Source organism: Lithobates pipiens, unplaced genomic scaffold (genome assembly GCF_037356315.1).
Source record: "Lithobates pipiens isolate NorthernLeopardFrog02 unplaced genomic scaffold, aLitPip1_a1.2 Scaffold_13, whole genome shotgun sequence".
Taxonomy (NCBI): domain Eukaryota; kingdom Metazoa; phylum Chordata; class Amphibia; order Anura; family Ranidae; genus Lithobates; species Lithobates pipiens.
In genome coordinates this window covers 187,601,629-187,624,050 of record NW_027507718.1, presented here as the reverse complement: position 1 = coordinate 187,624,050, position 22,422 = coordinate 187,601,629, and the positions used below count along the sequence as shown (strand labels likewise).

General features: G+C 43.5%; 1 protein-coding gene across 5 annotated transcripts in view; it reads left to right on the top strand.

Annotated features, from left to right (window-relative positions):
- The window catches only part of LOC143974510 (phospholipid-transporting ATPase IK-like), a 293,505-nt gene that overhangs the window by 184,911 nt on the left and 86,172 nt on the right, over positions 1-22,422 (top strand). For all 5 annotated transcript variants that reach the window (XM_077475984.1, XM_077475987.1, XM_077475985.1 and 2 more), the window contains 3 exons: positions 5,221-5,332; positions 10,718-10,793; positions 16,923-17,028. In XM_077475984.1, the coding sequence (XP_077332110.1) occupies positions 5,221-5,332; positions 10,718-10,793; positions 16,923-17,028 (294 nt within the window). The remainder of the gene's footprint in view (positions 1-5,220; positions 5,333-10,717; positions 10,794-16,922; positions 17,029-22,422) is intronic.

The window sequence follows — 22,422 nt, the reverse complement described above, 5'->3', positions numbered from 1 at the left end:
AGCTATAAAACCTTCTAACCTGCCAGCTTGCAAACTTCATTAGAGGATCCCAAACCTGGAAGAAGACCAAGTGAAGATGTTGACTCCGGCAAAGGAGCTTGCATCGCTGGAATGGAGGTGAGTATAGTAAACTTTAGTTCTGCTTTAAGGGCTCATTTAGATGGGCGCTGAGACCCGTATTCTTTTCTAAGCCACCTGTTTGCTACATGTGCATCCACCTTGGAGTTGTCTGCAGGCAGCCCAAAGAAGTGGATGCAGATGCAGCAGCAGTACTGACACGGTAACATGTCAACATTTACCGAAATGCAAAATTTTGACATGTGATTGTGTCCCTGCAGCCACTACATCTGCATCCATCTCTATGGGCTGCCTGCAGACAACTCCAAGGTGGATGCACAAGAAGCAAAACGCAGCTCAGCATGGAGGACGGGTCTCGTTACCTGTCTGAACGAGCCCCAACTGATATAAACCAATAAAACAAAAATGTCAGTTGGACTGCATAATTAATTCCCTATTTTTTTCTGAATAATCTGCTATTATATTGCCAACTATGTTTGATATTATATCAAATTACACCAAAGTGTTCAGCATGCATAGTTCCACCGACACTGAACAATTTAAATCCAGCTTGCTGTACTTTCCTCTGCTGTGTTGCTCCTATACTGCTCGTCCACACATTTTTCCCAGCTCCCATGCAACACCTTCTCTTGCTCCTTCACACCTCTAGCCCTGACTACTCTGCATAGCATGCATGCCCTTATTCCCTGCAGATGCCTCTCATCATCCATGCTTCCCCCAGGCACCTTCCCTTTCCTAGTTCCCCTTCCAACCCAGCTTGACCTCCAGTACCAGCGCTCCTCCCTCCCCCATCCCCCGCCATGTCATCTTCCCCCACCACGTTATCTTCTCCCTGTTCCCCCGAAACAGCACACCCTCTTTCACCCACCTTTTTCTACCTCGTTACCATTTGGTTCCCCCCTTCCCTACAGCAGCACACCTCTCCCATCCCAACCCCATACCCCACCACCTCAACGACTCTCAGTGGCGGCCTTTCACCAACCTTACACCACAGTCACAGTGCAGCCCTCTCACCCACTGCACACAAAATCAGTGCACATCTGCTTTTCACCTCACAGCACCCACTAAACTCCAAAGTCACAGCGCCCATCTACTTCCACCTCACCCTTTTCCTGCACACCTTGCCACATGGTCACACTGTTGCCCTCCTACCTCACATCTAACATAACTGCACCTCCTTCCAGCCAACTCACTACACAGTCACAGCAACACCCTACCACTCACCTCACCCCACAGTTACATCACCCACTTTACACCCACCTCGCCCCTCAGTCACAATGTCCCCAACCCCTTTCCCTTGGGCACCTCTTTCACCATTTACTTTGCTCCCTACTCAGAGTACTACCATGCACTTTGCTACATGAGCTTTACAAACCTACACATTCTGGAACAGGAACATTTTTTACTTTTATTAACAAAAGAAAACAACTTTAAGGAGCAGTTAGGGTCCATGCATACTAGCTTAAAAAAACACTGCCCCTAGAAGAGTTTAGTGTTTTACCTGTAGAAGCAAATAATGTTATTCTATGTGTCCATGCACATTCGGTAGTTTAGAGGCATATTTTAACCACTTGACTACTGGGCACTTTCACCCCCTTCCTGCCCAGGCCAATTTTCAGCTTTTAGTGCTGTTGCATTTTGAATGTCAATTCCGCTGCATGCAAACTACATTTTTATAATTTTTTTGAAACAGATATAGCTTTCTTTTGGTGGCATTTAATAGCCACTGTGTTTTTTATTTTTTGCGAAACAAACATAAAAAACAAAAAAAATTTTCTTAGTTTCTGTTATAAAATGTTGTAAATAAGACATTTTTCTCCTTCACTGGTGTGCGCTGATGAAGCTGCACTAATGCCGCGTACACACGTAGCCGTCTATCCGACGGACTTGGTCTGGCGGACTTCCCACCAGACTGCTGGTGGACTTCCTGCCAGACTGTCCGCCGGACTTTCCGAACGGGCTACTTGCCCACACACGGCACCTTTTCAGCAGACTAATACGGCGTACTAAGTCCGCCGTACTATCCGCCCTACTGAACGGACTCGCCCACGCACGCAGAGGAAAGTCCGCTCATTTCGAGCGCGTCTCCAGGTAGGCGGGGCCCGCGAAGGAGACGTCGCAGGCCCCGCCGCCTGGTATGGACTTAAAGGGGAACCCCAAAAATCTGCGTGGGGTTCCCCCCAGGTCCACATCAGACCCTTGTCCGAGCACGCTACCCGGCCGGCCAGGAAAGGGGGGACGAGCGAGCGGCCCAACCTTCCTGAGCCGTACCAGGCCGCGTGCCCTCAACATGGGGGGTGCCTTGGGGAAGGGGGGTCGCGCGGCCCCCCCACCCCAAAGCACCTTGTCCCCATGTTGATGAGGACAAGGGCCTCTTCCCGACAACCCTGGCCGTTGGTTGTCGGGGTCTGTGGGCAAGGGGCTTATCGGAATCCGGGAGCCCCCTCTAATAAGGGGGCCCCCGGATACCGGCCCCCCACCCTATGTGAATGAGTATGGGGTACAATGTACCCCTACCCATTCACCTGTAAAATAAAGTACAAAAAAAAACACAACACACAAGATAAAATAATTTATTGCACACCTCCGGGGGTCTTCCGGGGTCTTCTCGCCGGACTCCTCCGCTATCTTCTTGTAGCTCTTTTGCTAGCAGAGGAGCCCGGCATTCTTCTTCGTCGCCGCGGCCTCTTCCAACTTCGGGGGTCTTGTCCCCCTCTTCGGTTCTTCTGCCGGGCCACCGCGCCTTCTTATAGCTCTTTTACAGGCGGTGGCCCGGTCTTCTGTTGCCGCCGCCGCCGCCTTCCGTTCTTCTTCTTCTTCTCCTTCTTCTCCTGGAGATGTTGACTCGAAGCTCTCTCCGGCCGCAATGCCAGGGACGCGCTGCGTGGTGACTTATATAGGGACAAGGGGCGGGGTCATCGGTTGATGTCACATGGGTTGATGTCACATGGTGACCCCGCCCCTTATGATGTCACAGTCCCGGAGGATTCTGGGACTGTCGCCATGTGACATCAACCCATGTGACATCAACCCATGTGACATCAACCGATGACCCCGCCCCTTGTCCCTATATAAGTCACCGCGCAGCGCGTCCCTGGCATTGCGACCGGAGAGAGCTTCGAGTCAACATCTCCAGGAGAAAAAGAGGAAGAAGAACGGAAGGCGGCGGCGGCAGCAACAGAAGAACCGAAGAGGGGGACAAGACCCCCCGAAGTCGGAAGAAGAGGCCGCGGCGACGAAGAAGAATGCCGGGCTCCTCCGCTAGCAAAAGAGCTACAAGAAGATAGCGGAGGAGTCTGGCGAGAAGACCCCCGAAGACGGAAGACCCCCCGGAGCTGTGCAATAAACCATTTTATCTTGTGTGTTGTGTTTTTTTGTACTTTATTTTACAGGTGAATGGGTAGGGGTACATTGTACCCCATACTCATGCACATAGGGTGGGGGGCCGGCTATCCGGGGCCCCCTTATTTCCCGGATTCCGATAAGCCCCTGCCCGCAGACCCCAACAACCAACCGCCAGGGTTGTCGGGAAGAGGCCCTTGTCCTCATCAACATGGGGACAAGGTGCTTTGGGGTGGGGGGGCCGCCCGGCCCCCACTTCCCCAAGGCACCCCCCATGTTGAGGGCACGCGGCCTGGTACGGCTCAGGAGGGGGGGCGCTTGCTCGCCCCTCCTTTCCTGGCTGGCCGGGTAGCGTGCTCGGACAAGGGTCTGTTGTGGACTTGGGGGACACCCCCCACGCCGATTTCTTTCAGCGTTGGGGTTCCCCTTTAAGTCCATACCAGGTGGCGGGGCCAGCGGCGTTCATTTCAAAAGTACGGCGGACTGGCACACACACGGCCGGATTGTCCGCCGAAATGCGAGTCCTGCGGGAAGATTGGAGTGCAAAACTACTTTCTAAGTCCGCCGTACTTTCGGGTCAAAAAAGTATGCCGAAGCCTACACACGGGGGGATTGTCCGGCGGACTTGAGTTTGCCGGACTTTTCCACCCGCTTGTTTGATCGTGTGTACGCGGCATAAGGGGCACTAATCGGCTGCACTGATAGACACTGATAGGCAGCATTGATGAGCAATGATGAGGCGGTGATGATGAGACTGCACTGACATTGAGCACCGATAAGCAAGACGGATGGGCACCAATAGGCGGCAATGATAGCCAGCACTGATAGGCATCACTGATGGGCACTGACAGGCAGCACTGATGGACACTGACAGGCTGCACTGATGGACACTGACAGGCTGCACTGATGGGCACTGACAGGTAGCACTGAAGGGCGTTCATTGGCAGCACTGTTGGGGCCGCACTGATCATCAGGACACCAATGACCAGTGTTCCGATTGTCAGTGTGGATGTTCCCTGTGTGGATTTGCCAGTTATTGGCTCTCCTCAGGCATTGTCAAAGTGAGGAGAGGAATGCAGATAATTGTCAAATCCTGTTTACACTGTGATTGGTCATATGGTAAAGAGCCGCTGTGATTGGCTCTTTACCTCGACCTGTGATCACAGATCACTGCCAATGTGTGCCGCAGGGGGCGCGCAGGAAGCACGATCGTGGGAGCACGTCATATGACATCCTCTCGGCAATGTGCGACCATGCTTTAGCCACCATTCGACTATAGAGTGGTCATGAAGAGGTTAAGCTTAGAGGCATAAAAAAAACATTCTGGTTTGCATTTCTAAGAGACAATTTCTGGCAGAAAAAAACGCTAAATGCTGCTAAATGCTCCTAAACACCAGTACAAAAAAACGTTTAAAATTAACGTTTCTTTCTGCCAAGAGAGCTGCTGTTTTTTTAAGATAGTGGACATGGACCCTAAAAGTTCTGAACAAGAGTAACCAATGCAGTTCAGCACTCTCGAGAGCACTGATGGAATATTTATCAACCTCAAATTTCCTACTAAAAACAACTACTGAATTTTGAACATTTGTCATGCTTTGAACTTGTACCAGCAACAAATTGCATTAATGCTCATACTATCTCTGCACCTTTACACAGGGTGTGACAAAAATGTGTATCCTTGCATACTGCATTAGGAACAACTCTGCAATGGTAACAAAAGTGAAGTACCTTTTGTCTTACTGTAAATGTTTCCTATGATCACTTACATGATCTGTCAGAAAAAAAATATCACTCTTTCAGCTCCTTGGAGTCACTGCCATTGAAGATAAATTGCAGAATGATGTCCCTCAGACAATTCAGCTCTTGAGAAATGGAAATATGAAGATTTGGATGCTCACCGGTGATAAACAAGGTATGGCATCTCAACTTCCATGGTGTACTACTTGAGAGATCAGGATATTGGCTTGATAAATTTATAGGTGAATAATTAAGACAAGGCTTTTGACCTTCAGATGTGGTTTTCTAAACTGTTAACAAAAGTAGAAAAATTACTTTAATCTTCAAATTTCACACCTTTTTGAAGGCTTTGAGGTAAGAGGGGCCTTTATCCCAGTCTATTGTTTGCCCATTAAATCCTCCAAGCCAGCTGCATGAACAAACAGGGTGGACCTTTTGACTTGCAGACAGCAGAGCTGAGAATCTTTCAGAAGTCTCCCCAGGAAGGCTTCAGCTGCCCCTTGTAATTGCATGATTGCCATACTTTGCCATTGGACTGGAATATCACCAGTATACTTTATGCACACTTCTCTCACCAGTCTGGCAAAGGGGACTTTTCCTATTAACAGGTCCGTTGACATCTGTTATGTTCTTAGAGCTTGCTTCCTGGCTCATAAGAGTACAGATGTTGCGCTTCGCGGTGGGCTCTTTTGCTGCCGGCAACGATTTCTCTGAGGGGACACTTTTACGGGCACAGAGGCTCTCACTGTGGATGGCAAGTTCTCTGAGGCTTTCACTGTCTATGATAAGTACCTGTTTTTTGCAAACCACACCTTTTTTGCAGGGTTTGCCCTCTCTGTTCCTGCATGTTCACTGCATGGTGGCACGTTCTAGGCACGGTTTGCTATCTATGCCTGTCCCTCGTCTTGGGGACTTTGAAGGGTAGGGTTCAACCTTTCTAGGTACAAGCTTTCTGCGGGGCAGTCTTTCTCTGCCTCCTGAACTTTCACTGCAAGTGGCACGTTCCCAATGGGTTTGCTACCTCTGCTTATCCAAGGCCTTTCGGACTCTTGAGACTGTGCCACTCTCTTTGGAGCCCCTGGCTTTCACTGTAATGTTTTTTTTTTTTTTTAACAGGTATAAAGTTTATTAAAGATGTACCGAGTAACAACCAACAATGCTGCAATCAGTAGTAATCCAAAAAGTACAGTGTAGTACAGCATTCCAAATGGTGTAAACGGACAACATAGTGAAAATGTAAAAATAAGGCAAATTAAATAAATACATTAAAGCAGAGTTCCAGGCTTTTTTTAGTTTATTAGCCACTTCCCATCCAGGCCAATTCTGACATTTCTCTCCTACATGTATAATTCATAATTTTTTTGCTAGAAAATTACATAGAATCCCCAAACATTATATATGTTTTTTAGCAAAGACCCTAGAGAATACAATGGCAGTCGTTGCAACTTTTTATCTCGCATGGCATTTGCGCAGCAATTTTTCGAACACTTTTTTTGGGAAAAAAACAGTTTCGTGCTTTAAAAAAAAACATTAAAGTTACACCAATTTTTTTGCATAATGTGAAAGACGAAGTTATGCCGAGTAAATAGATACCTAACATGTAACACTTCAAAATTGCACAGGCTCGTGGAATGGCGCCAAACTTCAGTACTTAAAAATCCCCATAGGCGACATTTTTGTTACTGGTTACATATTTTGAGTTAAAGAGGAGATCTAGGGCTAGAATTCTTTCTCTCACATGTGTGGTTTGAACACCGTTCTTTGTGGGTGGGACTTACGTATGCGTTCGCTTCTGCGTGCGAACACATGGGGACAGGGGCGTTTTCAAAAAAATTTTTATTATTGTTTATTTGACTTTTATTTTTTTAGTTTGACACAGTTTTTTTACATTGACACAAAAAAAAAATTTGATCACTTTTATTCCTATTACAAGGATTGTAAACATCCATAGGAATGATTGGTCCTCTTTACAGTGAGATATGGAGTCAATAAGAACCCACATCTCACTTCTAGGCTTGGAAGCCTGACAATCTCGGCTTCCCAGCCGAGGAGGCGCCATTCGTTTGAATGTAGAGGCCAGTCGTGATGTCATAACATCGCACCCGGCCTCCAAATGATCATAGAGACTCTGGCGACCATCTGGTCCGCCAGAAATCTCTATGATCACCATCCGGGTCTGGAGGATCTGTTCTACGACTCACCGATGGAAGCAGTGAGTCGGTAGAAGCACCAGAGGGCGATGGGAGGGGGGTGCATCCCATTCCGCCGCCCATAAGAACGATCAAGCGGTGGAATAGCTGGTATGGTCATTCTTATGGTCTAGGGAATCGCAGGGTGAAAAAAATGATATCTGAATGATGCATTTAGCTGCAGGCATCATTCATATATACCCCCGCAAAGTCATGGACATCCCGGAACATACCTTGGGCGGCAAGTGGTTAAAAGTCAGCAGCAACAAAAAGTGTAAATGAAAGGTGCTAATGCGCACCACCTGACTATTAATAAATGTGTAAAAATGTCTAAAAAATATATATAAATGTGTGGAAGCAGCCAGCAAAAAAATAGTGATCTCTAACACCAAAGGAATAGTATGTAAAATAAATAAATTGCGGCGCTACCTAAAAAATTAATACACTATAATAAAATAGCAAAATATAAGGTGCAAAAGTGAATCCACCTCACTAAAGTGACAAATGTGCAATAATGAACCATAAAATATGTTGCATCTAATATAGAATAAAATTGATAATATATGTGCATAAAAAAAATCATGCGTGAAATTATTTCAAAGTCCAAAATGTAGAATAAGCACTAATGTGCAAAAAATGCAATAATAAATAGTGATCCTCAAATGAAGTCCATGCAAATGATTGGTGACCATATAACAAAGTCCATGCAAAAAATATATAAAGTGACTTCCAATGTGTGACTGTCCACCATAGAACTTCAGTGCCAAGCTTGTGCACCACCAATTTCCCCCAGCCTCTCACCTCAAATACATAGCATAAAGGCACTGTATATAACCAGATGCTATTCCATCCTTATCCGTCAAGCCTCAATGGCATACCACTGTACATATACGGTTAATTCTTCCCCAGTTTCTTCAGATAGATCCAATTACAGTTGGTGGTACATAAAGCATGGAAGAAAGACAAGGGGGGGCTCTCATGTGTAGTATCCAAAAACAATAATTTTAATAGATAAAAATCCTCACTTACATAAAAGCAGATGACAGCAAATTCGTAACACAACCCGGACTTCCGGTCTCGGCCGCGACCGGAAGTGATGAGTGTAACACCTAAGCTCCTTCCCTGACGCGTTGCGTCACAACCTCGTGACTTTTTCAAAGGGTAAAGGGAGAATGGTGTTCACGGAGCTTATATGCGGTCAGCGCCGTCGTCATGGCAACCACCGCGGCGCCTCCGCATATATACACAAAATCTAATCGAAAATAACATTTATTAATAACGATAACTGCCTACATAGATTTAAGACTATAAAGCTGTTATTATTCCAAGAAATAAACATGTTACCTAAAACTTCTGGTAAACATACACAATAGTATGTAATCATATATATAGAGCGACATCTAGTGGTTGTACTTCAAATCTGCTCTTCCAATGATCTAAACTTGTTGTATGTATAAAAGATCCTCAGAAAGTCTAAAAACTATATATATATATATATATATATATATATATATATGAAATTCTGTTAAAAAAAATTGTATATCACCTTCTAACAGGTATCACATAAAAAATAGAGGCCCAAAATTATATAAAATGAAAAATATATAAAGATTAGAAAATGTATTGTCTCCCCAAACTATTATTACCATTAATTATTAAATGGATGCCACCTCAATCTATCAATAGGTGTAGATATAAGAAAAATTTGATAAAAAAGTATACACCCCAAAATACCAATATTTTAGAACTATACAGTACTGATAAAAAACTATATTAAAAATCATAAAAAAATTATAAAAAAAATAGATTTTTATATATAAGGTGCAAACTTTCTCTAATCAGATACTAAAAAATCTCTTGTATGAATGACCTGACTTTTAATAAACAGACACTCACCTGTCCCACGATCCAGCCATGCAGCCACACTGAGCCTCGCTCCTCTCCCCTCCTCTCTGTGGCTCCTCCAATGAAACTGTGGACACCTGGCCGTGACAGCTTGCGGCATCACGGGCAGGCTTGCATTGCGCAATGCGCGTGTCACGCTGCTCTCTCTGAGTGGACAGGCAATCTTCTGGGACCTGTGACGTGTCCCAGAAGATTGCTGAGAGGGAAAGGCCTCCTAGGGTGAGAGGAGGAGTCGCCTAGGCAGCTTGTAGTCGGAAGTAGGAAGAGGGACAGGAAGTCCCACTCAAAACTAGTCATCCACCCCCCCCCCCCCCCAAGAAAATGGCATGCCAAATGTGGCATGTAAGGGGGAGAGGAGTGCTTAAAGCAGAAGTTCCACTTTTGGGTGGAATTCCACTTTAAGGCACAGCATCATTTAACAATTGCAGCAACTGTTTGGTAAATAAGAAGGAAAAAATAAAAGAAGACACAAGTAGGCCTTTTTTTTAGTCCTAAACCATAGCTCCCAACTGTCCCTAATTTGGAAAAAAGTCTCTCTATATCTCTTTCCTCCTCATTTGTCCCTCGAGTTGGCCTGATCTAAATAGTTGTATACAAAGTGCACTGCATATCTAGCAGAAAATGTTTCATCCAATTTCTAAATTGCTGCATTTGTACATTTCAAAACTCAATATAAAGGAATAGCACTTGGGGGTTTGACTAATATTTTTTTTTGGCTCAATTCTCCTTTAAGGGAGCGTGGTAGGGTTGTCAATTAAAATATGATCAGTGAGACTTATCAAGTTAGTAGTCACTGGAGGAAGAGGAAAATCATTAGGGGAAAAAAGGAGAGAAAAAAGGAAGGGGAGGGAAAGAAGAAGAGAAGGAAACTAATCAGACTCCTCCATGCAATTCATGTCCCTGAGTGTCTATCCAAGCTGACCAGACCTTGTTAAATTTTGGGACAGTTTGTACTCTCCTAGGTCAACATATACAAAGGCAGTACAATCTTAATAGCATTTCACCAGGTGGACAATGTAGGAGGAGTAGGGAATTTCCAGCGCAACAGGATTTCTCGCCTTTGGCATGCCGGTTTAGTGAATGTTCCTATCCTTGCGCTACGCAATTCTGCTTGAAAAGCGATATCCTCTATACCTGCAATCAAAGCAGTGCTTCCCTTGAATGTATATATCCAGACACTTAGGGGTGATACCCAAACTCTTTGAGAAGGAACGATTTGAGCGCAGTAGACTGTGGTTGGCTAAAGTTTTGAACCACATGGAATTTATCGACCCCAGCTACCACACAAGTCCTGCAGAGCACCTTGTCCACCTCTTCTATCCCCCTCCTTTCTTCTACCCGAACACACTGCAGAATAAACCTTGACTTTTGTTATTTAAACAAGAGACATTTCTAATGAACATTTTGTAGATACTATAGCTTAGTAATGTTTAATACTAATAAATAATGCCCTTGTCATGTTGCAGAGACAGCAGTGAACATTGCATATTCCTGTAACCTTATTTCAAGTGACATGCAGATTGTGGAAGAGACAGAAATCAGGTAAACAAAAAAAATGATTACTTTTAAAAACCTTCTACAGTGTGTTTATAAATGGTAGATATATTCTTGTTATATATATATATATATATATATATATATATATATATTCTAGCCGGTAGGCTGCTACTTCTATTTTTTCTTTTTTTTAACTTTCAGCTCTCACACCTGTACACTCTGAGGGCTTGTTCTCATGTGCGAGAGCCCTCGCTGTCCCTCTGACAATCGATCCGCAGTGGATGTCTTTTTATTTGACAGGTGGTGAGGTGGAGTTCTGTCACTTCCTCACCACCTGTTTTAACCCTAAAGAGGCTGGGCCACTGTGCTACAACCACAAACATTGCAAACAGTTGCAGGGCAGTTATGACTCAGCTCCATACACTTAAATATGTTGTGTTTGGTGGTGGTACTGACCATCGAATACGACATGCAGCTTAATTTTTGCCATGTGCACAGCCCTGAGCAGCTGCAGTGCATACCCTTCTTTAGGTAGCTGGTCTGGGAAGGGTAAAACAACACCTCAATTGGCTGCTTTTTCCACCCCTCTATCTGCACCTGTGATTGAGCCCTTGGTGGCCATAGTGAATTTTGAAAGAAAAATATGCAGTGAGGCAACGCTGAGGCATCCCTGAGGCAACGCTCTCTTCTCCGTGTAGAGAACACAAAAAAGGCCCTCTTCTACTCCCAACAAAAAGTGTTTGAACATGGCGGTAAAAATGGTAGGCTGTTGGCATGGTTGGCTAAAAGCCAGAATCCCACAACCCATATTGCTAGTGTCAGGGATGCAGCTGGTCAGTTGCTGGTGGCCCGGACCTTATCAATCAGCGGTTTATGCAATTCTTTCAAGAGCAGTTTGAGTCTAGGTTGGCATATTCCACTACTGAATTGGCCACATTCCTGGACCTTGTTATGCTTCCAGTGCTGGGTGAGACAGATAGGGATCGCCTGGAGGCAGATATTACTCTGGAGGAGATACAGGTGGCTATTGGAAGCCTGCAGGCTGGAAAAACCCCGGGATCAGATGGCCTGCCTGACAAATGTTATTCTAATTTTACTGAAATTGTAGCCCTTAAGTTAAGAAACCTTTTCTCTGACCTGTCAACTCTGGGTACTCTTCCAGAATCTGTGGAAGAGACGGTCATAGTGTTAATTCCTAAACCTAGCAAAGACACCAGTTACTGTGCCTCCTCCAGGCCCATTTCATTTTTAAACGTGGATGCGAAAATCCTGGAAAAAGTGCTGGCTCTTCGTCTATTGTTATTGAAGAACTGATACATGTAGATCAAACGGGATTCATGCTGGGCAAGGGAACGGACATCAACCTGAGATGCCTTTTCCTGAACCTCTCTATACCACAGGATAACCAGGGCACTTGAGTCATTGCTTTGTTAGACACCGAGAAGGCGTTTGACTTGGTAGAATGGCTGTATTTGTGGGACGTCCTGGAGAGATATGGCCCAAATACCTCCACTGGCTCAAGATGCTCTACAGAGCACCCAAGGCGAGGGTCCACACAAATGATTGGTTGTCCGACATGTTCTCTCTCCGTAAGGATACTTGGCAGGAATGTCCCCCTCCCTATTTGCTTTGGCCCCAGAGGGATTCCTCTGCAGTTAGGGGCTTGAGAGTGGGACAATGGGAGGAGAACCTGTCTTTATATGTGGGCAATGCCCTGTTATATCTGATGCAGGTTCATCGCAATCAGCTGCCCCAAAATTATTCTACACATTTGATACCTTTTCGGGAATACAGATTAATTGGTCTAAATCTATCCTTTTTCCTATAGACGATGGAGCGGCACAGGCAGCCCCATCCCATCCTCCCCACAGATCACTAGACAGATGCCAGATTTTTTTTGATCGTAACCTCCAACCACTCCTGACATTGCTCAAAACCCATTGTTCATCCTGGTCTAAGCTCCAGCTGAATTTGCTAGGCCGAAGTAATCTAGTTAAAATTATGCTTCTCCCACATTTCCACTATATATTTTGCAGCTGCCGGCTTTGGATTCCTCTGGCCTTCTTTAGAGAGGTAGACAATCGGCTGAGCTTCTTTATTTGTAATGGAGCCTCCACCCGTGCGGCAAAAACTACGCTGAATCTTCCCCCCCAGTAGACCTTTTGTAGCAGTAAAGCTTTGTACCCCACATGTGCCTCATTGACCCAAGTTCTTTTAATACGCCAGAACTAACATACGCTCCTTTGAATAAGTTTAGACCAGGCTCAGAACAGTTGATGTAACTTTACCAAAATTTTGTAGTACAGTCCAACATGAACAGTAATATCATAATGTCCCTAACTACCTCTAGTTGGCTGCCCAGGTGTACCTCAGAAAGGTAATAGTCCATATTGACATTCTCCAGGTCTTGGTTGTTCTCCGGAACCCTGGAGAACAACACACATGTAGGCAAGCTGCCTACATGTTTGTATAGTGCAGGACTCTGTAAAATGTGTGTACAGTGCAGGTCTGCATGTAAATTTGTGTACAGTGCAAATCTCTGTGTAAACTTGTGTGTAGAGTACAGGTCTCTGTGTAGGTTTTTGTGTGAAGTGCAGGTCTACTGTGTGTGTAGGTTTGTGTGTACAATACAGGAATCTGTGTAGGTTTGTGTGTACAGTTCAGTACTCTGTAAATCTGTGTGTACAGTGTAGAGCCCTGTACACACAGTCGGACTGTGTTGTCGGAAATTCCAATCGTGCGTGGACTCCATCTGACTTTTTCCATCGGAATTTCCGACACACGAAGTTTGAGATCAGGAACTAAAATTTTCCGTAAAAAAAAATCTGATCATTTAAATTCCGATTGTGTGTAGACAATTCGACAAACAAAGTGCCACGCATGCTCAGAGTAGATTACGAGACGAAAGCTATTGGCCTCTTTATAGTCCCGTTGTATGTGTTCTACGTCACCTCGTTCTGAACGATCGGATTTTTCAACAACTTTGTGCAACCGTGTGTATGCAAGACAAGTTTGGCCCAAAATCCATTGGAAAAAATCCGACGGATTTTGTCGTCGGAATGTCCGACCGTGTGTACAGGGCATTGGTCTTTTTTTTAAATGTGTGTGTGTGCAGTGCAGATCTGTATATACATTTGTGTTTACAGCACAGCACTCTTTGTAAATTTGTGTGTACAGTTCATGACTATTGTCCTTCTCACAGGGACTGAGGCAGTAGTAGAAGCCATTGACTTCCGCTGCTGTCAGACAAATCTTGTAAAGAGAGTGCAGGGGCGGGGCCAAGCCAGGCTGTGTGTGTCTATAGACACACACAGCCCAACTCAAAATAAAACCTGCTCATCTGCCCCCCATAGCAAGCAGTTTGCTATGGGGACAGACAGAGAAGAGGAGGACCCCAGAAAAGCTGGTTTGGGCCCGCAGGTAAGTATAACATTTTTGTTGTCTTCAGAAGACAAGACCAGAATATGCTAGAGCAGGAGTCAGCAACCTTTTTCCACTTAAGGGCTGGAGTCAATATATGTGAATGCATAGAGAGTGGCATTAACCTGCTAATAAATTAATATAATAATCTGGACCCCTTTACATTACACAGCCCTCGCACTCCTGGATCCCTTTACCTTACAGAGCCCCGCACCTCTGGCCCTCTTTACACTACACAATCCCCCTGCATATTACACAGCCCTCCCTGCACATCATACAACCCCCCGCACCTCTTCATGTTATGCTTTAAAATGGCACACACTCGTGGAATAGTGACAAATTATGGTACTTAAAAATATCCATAGACGACGCTTTAAACACAGAGGAGGCTAGAATTGTGCTAGAATTATTGCTCTAGCTCTAACGATCATGACGATACCTCACATGTGTGGATTGAAATTTGGCGCTTTTAAGTCTTCTGTAAACTGGAAATGGTGTGATCACATCGTTTCTGGGTTACTAGATCCGAGACCCAATCAAAGCCAATTCTGGCTTTGTCTGGGTCTCCGGCCGGCCAGCCGGTGGACATGCCGGCTGGTCGCTCGGGCCTGCCGGTGGGACGGGCGAGCCGCGGAAGGCACAGCCCCTCCAGCTGCTTGGGATAACAGCTGAGCGGCTTCTTAGTCTCATCAGTTGTTATCCCAAGAAAGCCGACGGGGGTTAAAATGTCCGTGGGCCGTGTGCATGTGAATTCATCACGTACACTGACGGGCTTGACATTTAGCAGCGGCGGCTGGGTGCGACCCATGGGCCGTAGGGTGCCAACCCTTGTGCTAGAGAGTGAACTGTCCTGTCTCAAAAGCGGAGTTCCAACAAAAATAAATAAACAAATAAAAAAATAAAAGTCAGCAGCTACAAATACTGAAGCTGCTGACTTATAATAATCGGACACTTACCTGTCTTGTCTCCCCCTCTGCGGTGCCGGCATTGTCACAGACTCCTGGAATTTAGCAGAGATCAAAAAAAGATGTGCAAAATGCATTCTATTTTGCTCTGTTCTGGAGTAAACTAAATGCCTAGATCCTTTCCCATTTTGGCTGAAAACACTGAGAATAGTATTCTGGGGAATCAGTTGTGATCAGAGATATGCAATATAGAGTGAGGTATGATCCCAGTTTCAGCACACCTTCTTAAATTGTGTAGAGCAAGAATAATGATAAAAGGTTTTGGCCAAGTTCAAGAAATGTTAGATGTGTAGGGTCTCCCATTTAAGTAGAAGAGAGCTAAAAAATGTTTGCAGTTCAGTGAGCGGGTAAATACTGTTATAAGGTCAGAAGTATTTGAACCTATGTTTTCAGATCCATAAGAGAGATAAAAGTGGTTTGTCATAATTGCCTGGTTTAAAATCTGGGTTACTAAATATATGGGTCATACCTGTGATTGGTCTGTCTGGTAAAGATAATGCCATGTACACACGACCGGACTTTCCGGCAGAAAAGGTCAGACGGAATCATTTCATCGGATATTACGATCGTGTGCGAGCTTCATCTGACTTTTCTCTTCAAAAATTCAGACGGACCTAGAAATAGAACATGTTTCAAATCTGTACAATGGAATCAATTTCTATTGGGAAAACCGTTTGTCTGTATGCTGGTCGTGCGGACCAAATACGACGCAAGGGCAGCTATTGGCTACTGGCTATTGAACTTCCTTTTCTAGTCCCGTCGTACGTCATCACGTTCAAAATGAACGGACTTTGGTCCGTTCGTGTGTGGGCAAGTCCGTTCGGTTGGAAGTCCATTGGAACTCTGTCGGAACTCCATTGGGAAGACCGTCGGACCCTTTCTGCCGGAAAGTCCGGTCGTATTTACGCGGCATAAGAGGTTAGATACAGCCGTCATTTTGACGGTAGACCAAATGGTTAGATGTATATGTAGGTGACTGATATGTGTTTTCATTAACCAAGTGAAGCAATACAGAAGGGCTTAGATATCTTTATGCTAATAGTGTCCATGCCAATCTATAATCCTGGCTAAATATGCTACTTGGTAATATTTGCTGGAATGCCCCAATACATCTATGCAATTTGGAATAGGAAAGAATGCTTCAACAATCTTGAGGCTAGGTTCACACTACTACGATCTGATTTTCAGTGTGATTGTGTAGTGCAACTTGTTTGCATTTTGGATGTGCTTTGCATATTCTTTGGGGCTAAAATCGTGTTGGAATCACATCAAAGCAGTACAAGATCCTTTTCCAAAATCGTGCCGTGCTGAGTTACATTGATGTGAATGGACACCATTGTGATTTCATGCGATTCAATGGAACTGAAGTAGCAGTTAAAATCACGCTAATGTTATACAGACCTTGGATTATAGTTTCATATAAGCAGCCATGAAGCAGCCCAGCGAACTATAAATTGTAGCTTTCTCCATTGTAGCAAACTTGTAACACTTATATGCACTGCATATGAAGAAAATTATGGGGTATTGCCATTTGTCACATAAAAATCAAGACCAGGGTTGAATAGACACTCTGTGCCCCCCTCAGGTCCACATATTCACCAGTGCTGTACCCACTGGCACACATGTTCCTTGCATTGGTGCTGTACTTTACACTGTATGGCTGTTCAGATCTTTTCCGCTATTGCACTTATATTTAGTCCTCCAATTCTTCTCTGTCTTTGTGTCTCTTGTATTTTCTTTCATTCTGTATATGTACATTGTACTAAACCCCAATATTGTCATTATTCAGGTACTTGCTGGAAAATGACTTGAATAGTATGGAGAACAATATGACAGGAGAGCAAATGGGACAACTAAGTAGCAACAAAGCATTAGTTGTCACTGGAGACTTTTTGGTAAGATTATCCACTATTTATGTAGATCTAAGAATCACAGGAATACTGTAGATTTGGTAGTTTATTTTGTGAATGTTCTATTTTTAATCATCCATACTCTTCCACCTACTTTGCCCCAGTTTTATTTCATCCTAGATGGTACTTTCCTCCAGCAGACCACCAAATAGGTAACATTAAAGAGACACATTGGGGGTTATTTACGAAAGGCAAATCCACTTTGCACTGCAAGTGCACTTGAAAGTGCAGTTGCTCTAATTCTAAGGGGTAGATCTGAAATGAGGGGAAGCTCTGCTGATTTTATCATCCAATCATGTGCAAGCTAAAATGCTGTTTTTTAATTTCCTTGCATGTCCCCTTCAGAGCTACAGCGACTGCACTTCCAAATTCACTTTCAGTGTGCTTTCAAGTGCACTTGCAGTGCAAAGTGGATTTTACTTTAGTAAATAACCCCCATTGCCAGCTAACATGTTTTAAGCTGCTTTCATACATAAAATGTTTAAAATGAATACTTACTGATGCTATAAGTGCTTACTTTTGCTATAATAATGAATTGTGCCTTATATATAATTTTTTGCAGCGTAAATAATCACAACCTTTGCATTGGAATGTATATTATGCCACATCACAAAAATATAATAAAATGTAGCAATGAAAAAAAGGGTATACATATAATGAATGCGATCCTTATTTGGTTAACAAAATGAATAATAAAAGAACTAACATGTCTAAACATTTTATTGGCATACATAATTCGGATGTAACCTCTTTAAAGATATAGGGTATAGAGAATATTGTAAGGGCAGAGAAAGGTGGTAATACATTTTCTAAATTGTGCAGGAGGAATTTATTTTTGCATTTTTACACGCCAGGATTCCAGCAATGTTGCTCATTGCTATGGATGAGATTAATTCCTCCTATGCAGATGGGAATTGAGACGGTATTGAGGAGAAACAAAAGACCGTATTGTATTTTTAAAGCGCAAGTCTCTGTGTATAGTGCTTGTTTTGTATTTATTTGTATTCATTTAGTCAAATAGGAGGAAGAGATTTGTTTAGTAATAGTTATTGTAGCGCAGTATTTTATCAGTTCTGCCACTAGATGGCATGCTGTAAAACTGAGCAAACTGCCTTTGTTATGTCTATTCCCTTTTTTATTGTTGCTACATTTTATTTCTATATTTCTATATTCTATTTCTTTTTTTTGTGATGTAGCACAATATATGTTCCAGTGCAAATGTTGTGATAATTGTTTGTGTTGTAATTTTTTTTAAAGGTTTTATATATATATATTATTGTATTGCACAATGAAATTGTATATGTTTAAATAATGAAGGAGTTAAAGAGTTTCTAAAAACAGGGGCTTTTAACCTTAATGCATTCTGTGCATTAAAGTAAAAAAACTTCCACTGTGTTTGCCTCTCCCCCTCTCTAAACACTTAGCTGACACCACTCTCAATCCAGCGCTGTTGCCACCGGCAGCCCTGCTCTGATTTCTTGCTAGATTTTCAGGTTTTACTGAGAGCATGCTGCTGCCAGTCAAATCCAGTGAGGAGGGTGTAGGGGAGCAGGGCCGATTTGCCCTGTGTGATTCTGTGGTCACACACAGCCCATCTGAGGAGCACAGGTGACCCCATAGCAAGCAGCATGCTGTGGGGGCACTCAGAGAAGAGAAGGAGCCTAGAGTGCTAGCAGGGGATCCCAGAAAAGGCGTTTCAGTGCCACTCTTTGCAGTAATAATGTACAAAGCAGGTAAGTATAACATGTTTGTTATTTTAATTTAAAAAAACATAAGCCTTTACAATAACTTTAATCATATTTCCCAATTTTCTGAGTTGGTAAAAAGGGACAAGTTATAGCACAAAGTATGTAAGAAAAGGACAGAGCATCTTATTAACCACTTAAGGAGCGCCTCCTGCACATATACGTCGGCAGAATGGCACGGCTGGGCACAAGCACGTACCTGTACATTGCTTTTTAAGTGCCCAGCCATGGGTTGGGAGCTCCATGACCATGGCCGCAGGACCAGTGGACCCGATCGCCGCTGGTGTCCCCCAATCGGGTCACAGAGCTGAAGAACGAGGAGAGGTCTATGTAAACAAACCTCTCCCCATGCTTCCTACTGTGGCTGTCACAGATCGTCTGTTCCCTTTTATAGGGAAAGACAATCAGTGATGTCACATGCCAGGCCACGCCCCTACAATAAAAAAACACATAACGTCATACATAACACCTACTGCCCCCTAGTGGTTAACTCCTTCACTGCCAGTGTCATTTACACAGGAATCAGTGCATTTAAATTTAACTTGACCCTCCCTTCTAGATTGTAAGCTCTAACGAGCAGGGCCCTCTGATCCCTCCTGTATTGATTTGTATTGTAAGTGTACTGTCTGCCCCCATATTGTAAAGCGCTGCGCAAACTGTTGGCGCTATATAAATCCTGAATAATAATAATAATAATAATTTAAATAGCACTAATTGCTGTATAAATGACAATGGTCCCAAAAATGTGTCAAAAATGTCCGATGTGTCTGCCATAATGTCACAGTCACAATAAAAATCGTTGATTGCCGCAATTACTAGTAAAAAAAAATATGAATAAAAATGCTATAAAACTATCCCATATTTTGTAAACGCTATAACTTTTGCGCAAACCAATCAGTAATCCCTAATTGCGATATTTTTACCAAAAATATGTAGAAGAATACGTATCGGCGTAAACTGAGGAAAAAAATATTTTTTTATATATTTTTTGGGGATATTTATTATAGCAAAAAGTAAAAAATATTGCATTTTTTTCTAAATTGTCGCTCTATTTTTGCTTATAGCGCAAAAAATAAAAACCGCAGAGGTGACCAAATACCACCAAAAGAAAGCTCTATTTGTGGGAAAAAAGGACGCCAATTTTGTTTGGGAGCCACGTCGCACGACCGCGCAATTGTCAGTTAAAGCGACGCAGTGCCGAATCCCAAAAAGGGACTTGGTCCTTTGGCTGCAAATTGGTCCGGGGCTTAAGTGGTTAAGCAAGCCATATTTGTTAAAAACTGTAAAATACTATGGATAGTTAAATACATTCGTTTTGATGTATACTGTATAGTGTACATCAGTCCAAAAAGATGGACATCTGAGGAAGAAAGAGGGATTTGGTTCCAAAGTAGGGACAGTCCCTCTAAATGAGGGACAGTTGGGAGGTATGGGTTAATGATCGTGTGGGATATATTAATGTTTTTTTACAATAGTATATGGGTAGTAGATTTGTCATTCTTTGAGAAAGCGCTATGCCTAGTGTCAGAATAGAATTTGTTCCCGCTGACTATTTTAGTAAAGAAAGAATACTATGTTGCATCTCATTGCAGTGTTCCTGTTGCTGGTGCAATTGATTGGTTTGGTTGAGGCGAGCCAAGCCAGCACCCAGCACCCGTGATGTGATTGTGGAGTATGGAGTCTAATCTTGCCTAAAGCAGCATGTGGAATATTTGACATTATCTAGCTATTCTCACTGCATTTAGATCCCAGTGTATTGCTAGAATTATAATACCAACACAGTGATGCGCTATTAGTATATAATCACATATAAATTAAATAAACAATTTGACATATTGTATGTGATGATTACATTCTAGTAGCACAGCACTGTGTTGTTATAATATTTAATTAATGTGTAGTGAACAAGTTTTTTCAGTGTCAGCAGTAGGGATGAGCCGAACACCCCCCCGGTTCGGTTCGCACCAGAACTTTCGAACGGACCCCAAATTCGTGCGAACGTTAGAACCCCATTGAAGTCTATGGGACTCGAACGTTCGAAATTAAAAATGCTAATTTTAACGGCTAATATGCAAGATACTGTCCTAAAAAGGGTTTGAGGACATGGCTTCTGCCCCAGGGGACATGGGTCAATGCAAAAAAAAGTTTTAAAAATGGCCGTTTTGGCGGGAGCACTGATTTTAATGACGATTAAAGTGAAAAAAAAAGTGAAATATTCCTTTAAATATCGTGCCTGGGGGGTGTCTATAGTATGCCTGTGAAGTGCCACGTGTTTCCTGTGTTTAGTCCCTGCACAAAATGACATTTAACGGAATTAACGTCATTTCAAACTGCTTGCGGTTTTAATGTTATATCTGGTTCCTGCAATATGGTTGAAAATCATTGATAAAAATGGCATGGGTAGCCCTCCCTGCCCATTACCAGCCCCTTTGGGTCTTGTACGGATATTAAGGGGAACCCCGTACCCATATTTAAAAAAGGAAATACGTGTGGCCCCCAGGCCCTATATACTCAGAACAGCAGTATACAGGCGGTGCAAACAAGACAGGGACTGTGTAGATTTGTTGTGTTAAGTTGAATCTGTTTGTAATTTTCAACTGGTACATTTTTAAAGTGTAGCTCCAGTCAAAAAAACAAATTTTTAAGCTTTTTGGAAAACATAGGGAAGGGTTATCACCCCTGTATAATTTGTTTTGCCGTCCGTATTTTTTCATCTCACTTGCTGTTGTCTCCTTCCATTTGCAGTAGGAGATGTTTGTAAGTTGGATGTTTGAAAGTAGGGGCCTGCCCTATATGCTCTGCAGAAATGGCGGAACAAGGTGTTGGTTTTGCCACAACATTGTAAGCCCTCAAAGTGACTCTTAGTGGGCGCTGGAGCGCCCTGCTGTGAACGATTATATCAAGAATTGTAATTACATGCCATTGTTGAACAGTGGTAGAAAAATTGACCTTTGGTGGTTGTGGTGCTGGTGTCACAACACTATAAGTCCTCACAGTTACTCTGGGTGGGCACAGGAACAGGCCCTCCTGTGAAATATTATATCAAGAATTGTAATTACATGTCCCTGTTAAACAGGGGCAGAAAAATTGGGCCTTAGGCACTGGTGCTGGTGCCACAACACTGCAATCTCTCCCATATACTCTAGTTTTAGTGCAGGAATTAGCCCTGCCGCAAAGCATTGCATCAAAAATTGTAATTAAACGCCCTGTTAAACAGGGGCAGAAAAATTGGGCCTTAGGCACTGGTGCTGGTGCCACCACACTGCAACCTCTCCGATATACTCTAGTTTTAGTGCAGGAATTAGCCCTGCTGCAAAGCATTGCATCAAAAATTGTAATTAAACGCCCCTGTTAAACAGGGGCAGAAAAATTGGGCCTTAGGCACTGGTGCTGGTCCCACGACACTGCAACCTCTCCCATATACTCTAGTTTTAGTGCAGGAATTAGCCCTGCCGCAAAGCATTTCATCAAAAATTGTAATTAAACGCCCCTGTTAAACAGGGGCAGAAAAATTGGGCCTTAGGCACTGGTGCTGGTGCCACGACACTGCAACCTCTCCCATATAGTCTAGTTGTAGTGCAGGAATGAGCCCTGCTGCAAAGCATTGCATCAAAAATTGTAATTACATGCCCCT